The sequence below is a fragment of the Pundamilia nyererei genome, unplaced genomic scaffold, assembly GCF_000239375.1.
Source record: "Pundamilia nyererei isolate P.nyererei 1_Seehausen unplaced genomic scaffold, PunNye1.0 scaffold00062, whole genome shotgun sequence".
NCBI classification, from domain to species: Eukaryota; Metazoa; Chordata; class Actinopteri; order Cichliformes; family Cichlidae; genus Pundamilia; species Pundamilia nyererei.
In genome coordinates, this window is record NW_005187463.1 from 938,864 (window position 1) to 951,635 (window position 12,772).

Here is a 12,772-nt window from a genome sequence, read left to right on the forward strand (position 1 = left end):
TAATTATTACACGTGGTAAAGCAGCAACGCTGATCATAAAGGATTTTAAGTGCGCCTTACAGTGCAGAAAATACGGTATGTTAAAGAGGCCTTTTTAGTTTGTTCAATTATCACCTTATTCTGGAGATCATTTATACACTGATCTCTAGGATGCTATCCTCAGTACCAGAGGACACATTTACCTACTGGTTACTATAGTGCAGTATCTGGTTCTTTAAAGACAGACATACCTTCCTTAACAGTTACACTTGCATTTATCAGGTGGCCAGACACAAGACCCCAAACCATCGCAAATGGTGCACTGAGTTAGCTGCATGCCTGATGTTCCACATAACAGTTTTAAATAGATAAAAGGTAGATGTTTGTGTTTCTGATGCCCTTAAGCGTGCAAGCTCTTACAGCTTTATATGATACTGGTATTTTGCTTTTATGAACTAAATGGAACATCCCTATTTGATGTTTGTGGGAGGGGGTGTGAACAGTAAGCTCTGGTCAGTGCGGGGCTGCCGCTCACACCCTCTCCTGTCGCCTAAACACTGTCATCACTATGGTTGGCAATGAGCGTCAAATGTTAGGGAGCTATTTCTGTCTGTGACCGGGGAGGAGGAGGAGGAGGAGGAGGAGGAAGGTGGTTGTTGTTTGCATGGCATAGCCTGAGCACTGCAAACATACTGCTCTGCATCCTGTAGTTACCTTGTGCCAGACTTGTTTGAATGTCATCTACATCCCCCTCTTTATCTAAATGCTGAAAGGCTGAAATAATGGCAGCAGAGAAGTGCTGCAGAGGCACGCCAATACTCAGGGCTTGATTTATCTTCTCGCACTCGTGTGGGGATTATATCCAGTGAGTGACTTCCTCAAATTGAGATGATTAGTGACGCTTCACTTCGCCGCTCCTCTGCTCTACCGCCGACTACTCTGCAATTGCTTCAGAGCCTCAGGGGCCTGTATTTGTTTTTAGGAGAGCAGATGTTTGTGTCCCCCTTCATCCATCCAGCCAAGCCCTCCTCCTCCTCCTCCTCTCCCTACTTATTCTTCTCCTCCTCCTCCTGCTGTCAGCGGCCTGTCTCGTTACATTTTGTGTCAGAGTCGCAGCCTTTCCTCTCTCACAGCACATATAGCATACATGGAGGTTTAGTATCTTCTATCCTTTGCATCTCATCCAGGTCTTTGAAGTATGTGCACAAGAGCACTGTTTGTGAGAGTATTAATGATAAGCTCTGGATTTAAATGTCCCCATTAAAGCCAGAGAGGTGCACACTGTGACCACGCTCGCTCAGCTTATCTAGCCATCGCGGATTGGATTTCAGCAAAGTCAACATAACTTTGAATTGATGAGATAATGGGCAGAATAGGATTGCACTGTATGACTTTGATGTAGCAGTGGAAAGATGTTGGCGCACTGCTTAAAGTCCAAGCTCACGCTATCAAATTCAAAGATACGAAAGCAGATCGAGTAGAAACTAGTTCAGAGAGCAGTCATTATGGAGCCGTTCTTTAAAAATAAGAGAGATGTCGGCATTCGTTTTCTATCGACGGCTGAAAACAACGACTGTTGTGACTTTACTAAAGGTTCCAACTACTTCTCAGCACTTTAGTGTATTCATATTAGCTGTGCAGACATGAAATTGTTATCAGTCTTCCCACCTGATCTCCCAAAAAGGTCAAACTAGCAGCTCACGTCTTTTGTTTTACTCCACAAAATGTCATCCTGTTGCCACTGACGTGACACTTTCTCTCCACATGAGTCAATCAGCTGGCCTCCTTTGCTGGAAAGACTCGGTCCTGCGTGAAGTCATCGGTTTGTCCAAGAGGGGGCCTTTTGTTTGTCTGTTAACTGCGCTCTATAGGAGGAAAGAAATACTGCTAGTGTACATATTCTCACCCCCCACCCACCCCCAGCCCGCTCGCTAGACAGTGCTCGGAGCTCAGCAGCAAAGCCCTATAAATCTCAGGCACGAGCCAATGCAGATCTGTGCTCTCCTCCCGCGGCATAAGCCTCTGCACTGCGCAAGGATGATGGAAAAAGAGAGAAATCCTCAGCACCATTCAGATGTCTGAGCGTTGGAGGGGGACAGAGTGGCCAGAGGAATCTGCGCAGGCCACTTTAACAAGCAGCCTTGGCTGAAGTATTATTTTGATCGTGACATGTAGAATTATGAGGCTCTTATTCTGGTGAAGCTGTCCAACCACGGAAGTCTAGTTTAGGACTGTATAAAGGTTTTTTTTGTTTGTATTAACGGGATGTTTGCTGAGAGATTTTCCCCTCCGACAGGTGTAATGCTGTGACAGGAGTTCACGTATTGGTTGCAGTGCAAAGTGGGGTGTAGCAAATAGAAATGACTGCATCACTTTTAGGTCTTTTGCATCAACTCTACAACTTCCTAACCGGGCACATTAAAGCAGGAGCTTCCCATCCGCCTCAGCCGCCTCTGCTATTTTAAAACTCCGTTTGTAAGGCAGCCATTCATGCACCCTCTCTCCCTTCTCTTCCTACCTTTTCTCACTTTTAAAAAAAACCCTCTCTCTTGCTCCTCTCCCCCTCCTCCTTCTCCCTCTCCGCCTCTCTCTTCCGTCCTGGGTCATGGAACACGTTGTTCCCTCCTTCAGACTGTATGAGCTGCTGGCTAGCTCTGCCTTTTCATGCCTCCCCCCCCTCTTGTGCACGACTGCAGTTGCCTTTTTTTTCTCTCTCTTCCGAGGGGGAATGTCAGCACTAAACCACATGATTTCTCCCAATGACAAACCCTCTTTATGTAAGCCTGCAACCCAGAGACAGGGGGTCTTATGTCGGGTGATGATGAGGCACGTGCAGGAAGATGGTGATGCACAAAAATCCTCTTTATGTCATGTCTGATTGTGCATTTCCTGTGTGTGGTGCGGACGGGGGTTAGCTCTGTAAGGACCAGTTACAAAAAAGACAGAGATTAGTTGGTCGCTTCAAGCAGCTGATTTTAATTAGTTTTGCATTGTGGATATTATTGTTTTGCTCACAGTGGTACAGTTTGTTGTTGGGGAACACATCATAGCCCCGCTGAGCTTATTAGCCTGCAAAACCAACAGCTAAAACCCTTTAATTAGTGAGGTCCCCTGGGGTTATTTGCATAAAGCTTAGATGCATACAGAGACTTAATGTTGTGTACTGCTGCTGTGCTAGCAAAATCTGATATTTATCTAATTGACATACTGTTAATACATATCTCATATTTTTAAGAATTTGTCAGAAGACGAAATGAAAAAAAAAATCATCTGGGGTGTCTTGGAAAACTCTCCCCCCCACCTACCATCATTTAGTGATGAATTTCAAAGTGGAATTAACCTGGAATTGAACAAATAAATCTTAATGGATTCATCTGATTTACTTTGTAAATCCCTAAATAAGATGCAATGCCAACAAGTTAACTTCAGAGGTCACGTGGATTAGTAGTATAAACCGGAGCCAAATGACTCTTTTATTAAAAGAACATGGAAAGAATATCTCACCCATATCTCAGAGATTTAACGTGGATACGAAAGGTAATACTGTGGAGATGGGAGTATCGGTCCATAGATCAGCATTAAACTGTCCATTTCATGGAGTGGATCTATATGGAAAGGTTGCCAGTACGTAAAAAACATTTGGAGTTGGAAAGGGTAAGTGGCAGATTTTCCAAAAAAGTTTGCTGATCAGACAAAACTAAGAGCTGATTTAGACTCGTGCGGTGAGGTGCACATCAAATAGCTGTAGATCATAGCGTAGGGTTTCAGGTGGGTTTGACGTTACGTTGTAGCCACTGATTCATAAATCCCCAATAAAGCATAACTTTTCAGTTTCAGTCTGCCAGAAAGGCCAAGAGTGTCTGTTATCAGCAGGACAATGGCCTTAAACACAACTCTAATCCCACATTGGAGTGGTTTAAAGGTAAAGCTCAAACTTTAGTGCAATTGAGAATCTGTGGCATTACTTGAAGATGCTGCTTTACACCAGTACGACTCATCTGACCTGAAAGAGCCGGAGCAGTTTCACCTTGGAGAACCGGCAAAAATCCCAGTTGCCAGATGTTTTAAACTGAAAGAGACGTGCCCGGAGAACCTTGCAAGTCTAACTGCTTCAAAAGGTAGCTCTACAAAGTACGAGGTGAATTCTTAAACACACTCAGGTTTTCACCACGAAAGTGGTAGACATGCTGTATTGCAGATCCTGAGTGTGGCGTTCAGGGAAGGACTACTTTTCTTCCCATCTACTGACCAGTTTAAGTTCCAACACAGTTTTGTGTTTGGTGGCTTCTGCAAAAATGCTGCTTTTGGGTTCTTTTCAGTATTTTCTGCGCAGTCGCAGTTTTCTCGCTCTTCAGAGTCATCAGATCACAATCCTGAAGCTTCATACACTGCATGGAAATCTGCTGCAGTGTTTTCTGCTGCTGTAGATGCCGATGTCAGGAAGATGCAGTAGTCATCACTGCTAGAGGGAGAGCTGTGCCACATCACTGCGATGGCGAGACGCGTCACATGCATCAGGGCACATGCCTCACATTCAGTCGCAGTCGGACAAAAACCCTTTCTCCTAAGGACAAACCCGCATCTGCTTACGCACCTGCTTTTTTTTCCAGCTTACCTTTGAGACTGGCAGCCGTTTTCTTTCTTGCATTGCTTTTATCCCCCTTGCCCTAATACATGCACGCAGATGCATCTACACACCACACCTTTTTTTTTTCTCCTCCAGTTTCTGCTTATCTAAACTGTAGCAACTCTACTCAGAAGTGTTAAAACATCAAAGTCGCATTGCCACTCGTGCATTTGTCCATGTCAGTGTGTGTCACTGGGTTTTGCATATGTATACGTGTTAGGGTGATACGATGTCAAAGATAATTGGGTTCTCACTGGAACAAATGACCTTTAAAGATACGCAATAGGTGAAGTGACTGGAGTCGGAGTGTCCTCCGGTAGAAACCCACTCAAACTCCTCAGACGGCAGCTCGTAATCCTCTGACTCATGGGTGCCACAGGTGTTGCCGGGTCCTTTCTGGCATAAATAGAGCAATAAATGAATAGGTTAGTGTTATTCAGAGGTGACTGTGTGGCATTATCTCCTGCCTTTTTTTGACTGATGTGCTGCACTGGATATTTACCTTTATCAGTTTCAGACATGCATCCTGTATTCATTATCCATCTGTCAAAAAAGTTTTCTTTTTTTGTCTTTTCTCAATATATGGCGCTCATGATGCTCAGCCTATAAATCAGATCTTTGTTGCTCGTTATCCCCGTAGCACCGCGTGATGGATGTACCCTATTGAATTGGGTGCCTGAAGTGGCTTAATAGCTCTGACCTTGGATGAGGTCTCTGCTCTCCGTGCTAAATAATTCAGTAGTACAGAGTGACTGTCTGAATTGCTCATTCTTTCTTTCTGCCTCTCAAAGACATCACCAAACTCTCTCTACCTGACTCTGGAAGATCTGCAGTGCGTTAGGCTGATCAATTTTGCATGGTTCCTTTAGGAGTGAAGCACTCCGTGCCATTTAATCTGAGGCTGTGCAGGCGGCAAGGTGCCTGGAACATCTGAATGTCTCGTATATGAATGCAAGGCTGATGAGTATGGAAGAACAGGCTGCAAGGTCATCTGTGCACTTGGAGCCCTGCTTGTCTGAATCTATGAATAGTTCAAAGGAAAACAGTGTGGGGCTTAGTCATGGGATTGTGACACTGCATTTAAAAAATAAAGTCTGATATCCATGAATTCTTGCCTTGAAGACAGACTTTAAAGTGTCATGGTCACAAGGTTGTGACTATTAAACACAGGAAATGTAGTTTCTGTGGAAACTCTTTTTTTTTTCTCTCTTCCTGTAAAATCCCTGTTTTTGTTTTTCCTTTTTAGGCTATGCCTTCCTGCTTTTCCAGGAAGAATCTTCTGTTCAGGCCCTGATTGATGCCTGCATTGAGGAAGATGGAAAACTCTACCTGTGTGTATCCAGTCCCACAATCAAAGACAAACCAGTAAGTTTAAGACAAAGTTCTTGAAATGGTGCAACATACTTTGACATGGCTACCACATTTCCCCTCCATATTTTCTTGGGGTACATGTGTTTTCTTGAATTAATGAGAGTTCACTTATTTAAATTGCCCAGACAGTATGCCCACGGTTCTTAAAAAAAAAAGTTGATTCTGTTTTATTCATATAGTATAAAACAAGTGTGTAACGGTGCTTTATATTGTAAGGTAAAGACTCTAAAATATACAAAAAGCCTGAACAATCAAATGATGCCTTAGACCCTGTTAGAAAGCTCTTGGTGACAGTGGGAAGGAAAAACTCCCTTTACAGAATAAAAGACACACTGTCTTTTATTCAAATGCAGAGAGTGAAAAGAATAAATAACTAAGGGAATGTTCAGGGTCACCTGATGCAGCCCTCTTTTTTCTTTTTTTTTTCTTTTTTTTTTAAATATTTATAAAATTTCAGCACAACCTTAAAAGTAGAGAGGGTGTTTGTCTCCTGAATCCAAATTTGGTGCTGGGTCCAGTTGATCACCAAAAAAAAATTCAAGTGCCATGCTAGTGGCCTGTGAGGTTAACAGTAGTGCTTTGAGTCAACTGCTAAAATTAGCATGCTGTCTGGCTCTCAGTGCCAATTCCAGCATGTTTATGTGTTTAAGTTTAGCTGGTTAACCTTCTTATTTTAGCACAGACTCTAAGGCTTCTAACATTAAGTTGTGTACATTCTATATGGAAACCATATAAGTTGTGTAACATTAAGATAGAGATATATATCTATCCATCTATACATCTATACATCTACATCTACATATATATGAGACAGAGAGATGGAGATATATGTAGATATAGTTTACTTGTATTGAGATAAACTGTGTGGTGTGTTGTTCAGACAAGGTCTGTGGACCATTGATTTGTAGAAGATTGTGGGCTACTATCTTTCTAATTTACTCTGGATTAAACTAATGTATAGTTAACATAATTGATTGATACCACACTGCAATCTAGTTAAAACCAAATGCACAACCAGCTTACCACACAATGACTTCTAAGTGGGAACATTTCATTTTTCTTTTACACAAAGGTCCAGATCCGTCCCTGGAACCTGAGCGACAGTGACTTTGTCATGGATGGCTCCCAGCCTCTGGATCCCCGCAAGACCATCTTTGTTGGGGGGGTGCCACGGCCCCTGCGTGCAGGTAAGTCAGAAATATGAATGAGAGGACATCTTTTTTTTCTTTTTTTTTTCCCCCAGCAAGCTCCCAGAGCCTCTAAATTGCCTTTATAACATTGGCTGGCATGGAGCTCAGAGGCTGGAGGCTATAATGAAAGTTCTTCCTGTGAGAAAACAATCCTCTACTTGGGTTTCCAGGACGGAGGCCAAGTGGTCATCACGTTAAGAATTCATGGTGTAATGGAAGGCTCAGTCTTTCTTTTCTTGGGCTAAACATTGCTGGCTTGTCTGCAATGTGACCCCCTGCTAATTACACCAGCAGTTTGAGTTGAGACTGCTGCTCTGATGCGTAGTGTAGCAGGGCAGATTTTTATGTCGGACACTTCTTTTGCTTTTTCAAGCGCAACTGAAGGCTTTCAATTTGAAGAACAAACTAAACTCAGAACTTGCAAACTCACAGAAACTCCCGAGAGGAGTTTGTGGCACTAATCATCTCTCTCCCCACCCCCACCTCTCTTCCCTTCCTTTCTCCGCAGTGGAGCTGGCTATGATCATGGACAGGCTGTACGGAGGTGTTTGCTATGCTGGCATCGACACGGACCCAGAGCTCAAATACCCAAAGGGAGCCGGCCGCGTGGCCTTCTCCAATCAGCAGAGCTACATCGCTGCCATCAGCGCTCGCTTCGTTCAGCTGCAGCACAATGACATCGACAAAAGGGTGAGTGAGTTTGTGAGCTTCGTGAGCTTCGTTCACAGCGATCCCTCTTCTGAAAGAGAGCAGCGTCTCGACCACAAGTGAGGTTTTCACAGTCATTCCTATGGCGAGCTGTGGAGCTGAACTCTGCTTGAGTCCTCCATGTATCAGAGTTTTCATTATAGCAGGGATTTCAGCCAGCTACCCAACATAGCCTACAATAACGAAAGGCCATGCCTGGATGTGTAATGACTATGGCCTTTGGCTGAGTCCCGACACATAGGGATGGTTTAATTATAGTAGTTCCCTATACATGTATATTCACTGGAGCTGTGCTGCTGGGTGGTTATTTTAGGCACGCCGGCCAATTGCAGCGGGACAGATCGTGACCGAGGGAGACTGGTTGTCAGCCAGGAAGCTGAGCCTCTGCAGGGCGGGGCTGTCCAACCCACCTCAGCTATCACCATCTATCTTCAGTCGGGGGTTTATGGTGTCTTTATTATGACTTTATTATGACTAGGACTGTTTGCCGAAAACACCACTTTACAGCATCAAAAACATTCACACAACAAAATATTTATTTTCATGTCTTTGAACCAGATACCTAGCAAAATTTCTTCCTTTTATGCGGTAAATAGATGTCCATCTTACATTTGCTTTGTTGTTTTAGGCATTAGGCTGCAACAAAAGGATTCAAGTTGAAAGAATTAAGAGTTTTGAAAGGATTTCTATTCACTGCAGACCACAGACAGTGGAGCGCATTCTTGAAATTCATGTTCAGTTGTGGTGAGAAACTAGGATGCCAGCTGGTGCCATTTTCTCTTCGTCCTTCTTCTCGCCTTCATTGTCTGTGACTCACTTAACTGTAAATGGCTCTTGATGATAGCACATGTGAGCTAATTACCTCTGGTCAGCTCTGTGTCCACCGAGATGAAATTGGTGTTTAATGGCCTGGCAGCTCGGCCGTTTCTTTCTGGCTTTCTTGCTTTTTTGTCTTCCGTGAGCTCGTTGCTCTCAGCAGAGTTTGGCTAAGCACAGTCTCCCACTGCTGAAGGATTTGATAACCTTTCATTTTGTGGCCACACTATAACAAGGTTAACATCCACCTCTGCCTGCTTGTACGCTGAGGCGTCTCCATGGTGACTGAGCTCTCATTTCTTGTCTCCTGGCTTCGTGGTCAAACTCATTATATTGGTGGATGGGTGGATACCTGTCCTGTTTTATTTTAGAAATTGTCAAACGGATCACAATGAACGGGGGTTCTGGACTATGACTTAAATGGGCAACACATCTGGAGAAAACCAGCTGTTATTCTAGCACAGTTACTGTGCAAATCACATGGCTATGTGTTTTGTTTTGGGTTTTTTTTACATACACAACAACAACAAAAAACTGGAGGAAATGGAAAAAAAACCTGCAGCTCGCATACTTTATTTTTAATGGCCAGTAGAGGGCGCCTTCTTTGGTTGCAAAAAGACCTGATAGTACAGCAGTCTATGCTAAAAGGCCCTTGAATCTTTGCTCTGTTACCTTGGTAAACATTTTCCTGAATTTATGGGCTCAATCACTACTTTTACTGAATCACTGAATAAAACACGACATTAATTAACTGATCCACCTTTCATTAGTCTCATGTGGTTTCATGAACCAGTGGGAGATGCCATGATGGATACACCCATCTTTTATACTGGGAATCGACGCAGACTGTTTAATGGCAATGGTAGATCTGTACCAATTGTTTGACCCCACACCTGTGGAAAGGATTGTGGATGTAGCCTGGAGTTATTTATTGATTGCTTAAAATCCATCAGTGACTCATAGCAGCCCTATTTTTTGATTATCATGCAATGACACCCAGAGGACATGGTAGTTTCACTGAACCGGGCTTCCGTTTCTCGTTGCTCGTTGACGGGGAGGCAGCTGCAGCTGATCTGTTTTATCAGGTTTCCTTGATTTGTCTGTCATTTCATATCTAAAAATATCTGTTCTCATTCACAGTGAACACGATTGCATTAGCTGGTTTCTTTTTCTTTAAAACATTGTTGAGGCTGACAGATTATGGCAGCAGTCGCCGTGAATACAGTATTACTGAGCCCTTTGTTTCAAAGACTGTTTACTTGAACAGGAAGTGAATTTTTTATGAATCTGAGCGTACGCCACTTCAATCTGTGTTTTTTGGATATGATAACCTAAAATGCGGTTTTGTTTTGATTTTTTTTTTTTTGCCAGGTGGAGGTCAAGCCGTACGTCTTGGACGACCAGATGTGCGACGAGTGCCAGGGGGCACGCTGTGGGGGCAAGTTCGCCCCCTTCTTCTGTGCCAACGTCACCTGCCTGCAGTACTACTGCGAGTACTGCTGGGCCAGCATCCACTCACGAGCCGGCCGAGAGTTTCACAAGCCACTGGTGAAGGAAGGGGGCGACCGCCCTCGACACGTGTCCTTCCGCTGGAGCTGAGGGAGTTGGTTGAGTCCAAGAGCCAGCCCTGCCTAACCCCCCGCCCCTCCTCCCCAGTGAACCCACGCCAACCTGCCCCCAAAAAATCCTCCTGCAGCCCGGGACAGCGCTGGAACCCTCCTCCCCAAAGCCCCATCCATCCACCCTGCATCCCACAAACACCTCATGATTAAAAAAAAGGCAGAAGTGATACCATCAAACACATGGGACTTTCTTCACAGCACACAGCTCTGAACTCATCGTCTAGTGTTCCCCCCGACGATGAAGCTTTGTGGGGGAATTGAAATGCGAAAATCCATGAGCTTAGAATTTGCACTTTGGCACAAAATCTTACTAAACACACACACACACAAACACACACGCACACAGGATGGTATGTTAGGCCCCTGGCTACTTTTAGTTCCCTGTTCTGTTGACTAGGTGGTGCGGTACGTCCTGTTGGACCTCCCTCCCCTTTACTAAGACAGAGGTGGGACCATGCAAATATTTAAAATATACATATATAAATATATATAAATATATATATTTTGTTTTGTACCTATCTATACATCTATAGATAATTTAAATTTTACGTAAAAGGAGCATGCACTTATTTTCAAAACCTGTAGTTATATTGCCCCTGATTTAAGAAGAAAAAAGAACTACCAAAGGCAAATGAAATTAATGCATACTGAGGAGCAAAATAGGTGACATAAGATGTAGCAAGATTCAACAGCTATCCAGTAGTGTGGAGTTAACAAGAAAAAAAATAACACGGCTATATTCGCTCTCCATTTTGACTCTGAAAATATTAATACCTCATATGCGCAATCAGATCAGTTTGCTTTCTAGGTCTTTATTTTTGATAATAACATTATTTTTTAGTGTTATGTAAATGTAATGCTGCAATAGCTTTGCTGCTAAATCCATGGTATAAACAGATACCATAACTTTATTCAGGCTAGGGTGTAAAATAACAGCAGATGTAGAGAGAAGCACCTGGTGGGTTTTTTTACGTTTTCTTTTTTTTTCCTCCTAAATTAAATGAGAGCCGTGGCAGGGGGAGGGGGCGCCCCCAGGCAGAGACGGCTAACTTTTGTGTGTGTGTGTGTGTGTGTGTGTGTGTGTGTGTGTGTGTGTGCGTGCGTGCGTGTGTGGGGACCGGGCGGGGGGGGGATGGGGAGGGTCGCCCCCTAACTGCATGTTTATTTCAATCAGGTTGCTGCATGCAATAGACTTTTTCAATATCACGTCTATTCGATTCTGCCCATGTTTGCACAGCACACTACAGACGTACGTTTGACTCACACCAAACTGGACAGATACAGGGAAAAGCTGGTCAGAGGAACCAGAGGGTTCCTGCACAAACAGGCATCCAGATAATATGATAAAGACAAAACCTTAATAATCACAAATCCAAAAAAAAAATGTAGGATTACCATTAAAACAAAAAAACTGTCTGATAGGTGAAGTACTTTTTTCCCTTTTTTGCAGTGATTGTTGATAGAATTGTGCAATTTTTTTATACAGTACGTAGTTAGGTCTGAGTATGCCTAGAACTGTGATTCGCTTTAACTGTCGTCAGTGTCCGACATAGAAGTCCTGTGAAATGTCATAACTAGTGTATGCACACGTATATATGTTCTCTTGTACACACACTTACTTGCACACACGTACACACACACACACTCTTGCACCAGTACACACAGAAGTCTCTCACATGTGTACTCGGACGGCTGTCGATCTTTTTTTTAATTTTTATTAAATGCACATTAACTGGGTCCGAGGAGACGCAACCAATGTGAGCTTAGACTGAGAACTGAGTTGAAATTATCCTTTTATTTTTCCACCATTGAGAAAAAGCGCACGTTTACGTCCCAGAGTGCAACCAAAGAGCTCACGTGTTCGACTTTGTTTAACAGAGACCACCTGACACACGGGATGAGGAAACTGGACGGTACGTGGGCGCAGCAGATCGGATGAGGGAAAAAAAAAGAGAGAGGCGTTTAGGGGCGAGGAGTCAAACTTAACACTGAAGCTACTGGACACTTGATAAACTGAGCCCTGCACATGCTCTCGCTAAATGGGAAGGGGTAGGGATGGGTGGGAAGGAGGAGGGTTGCCGGAACATGCAGATGTGCAAACTGGGATTACCACATTTATCCAGATTTTTATTTTCCTGCAAAGCTTGAAGTAATGGACCTGCTTAAAAAAAAGAAAAAAAAGGTGGACATATAGATATATATTTTTGTTTTTATCAAAAGGTTATGGTGCAGTTTAAACAGGAATGGGCGGGTAGGTGGATGCAATGCATAGAAACTTTAAGTATTGACTGCTGAAGACGGGGAGGGTATGCTTTTTTTTTTTTTTTTTTTTTTTAGGAGGCTGGGCCCCATCACACTGGTTTTATCTGTCATGTGGACAATCTGAAAGAGATCATGAAACATTGCGAGTTATCGCGTGTTACCCCTTCCCCTTTTCCTTAATTCCGTGAGTTGTGATT

General features: G+C 43.5%; 1 protein-coding gene across 8 annotated transcripts in view; it reads left to right on the plus strand.

Moving 5' to 3' along the window:
- cpeb3 (cytoplasmic polyadenylation element binding protein 3) overlaps positions 1 to 11,401 on the plus strand; it is a 39,529-nt gene extending 28,128 nt beyond the window's left edge. For all 8 annotated transcript variants that reach the window (XM_005735096.2, XM_005735100.2, XM_013911379.1 and 5 more), the window contains 4 exons: positions 5,853 to 5,971; positions 7,050 to 7,164; positions 7,676 to 7,857; positions 10,063 to 11,401. In XM_005735096.2, the coding sequence (XP_005735153.1) occupies positions 5,853 to 5,971; positions 7,050 to 7,164; positions 7,676 to 7,857; positions 10,063 to 10,290 (644 nt within the window). In that variant the 3' untranslated portion in view covers positions 10,291 to 11,401. The remainder of the gene's footprint in view (positions 1 to 5,852; positions 5,972 to 7,049; positions 7,165 to 7,675; positions 7,858 to 10,062) is intronic.
- The last annotated feature ends 1,371 nt before the right edge of the window (positions 11,402 to 12,772 follow it).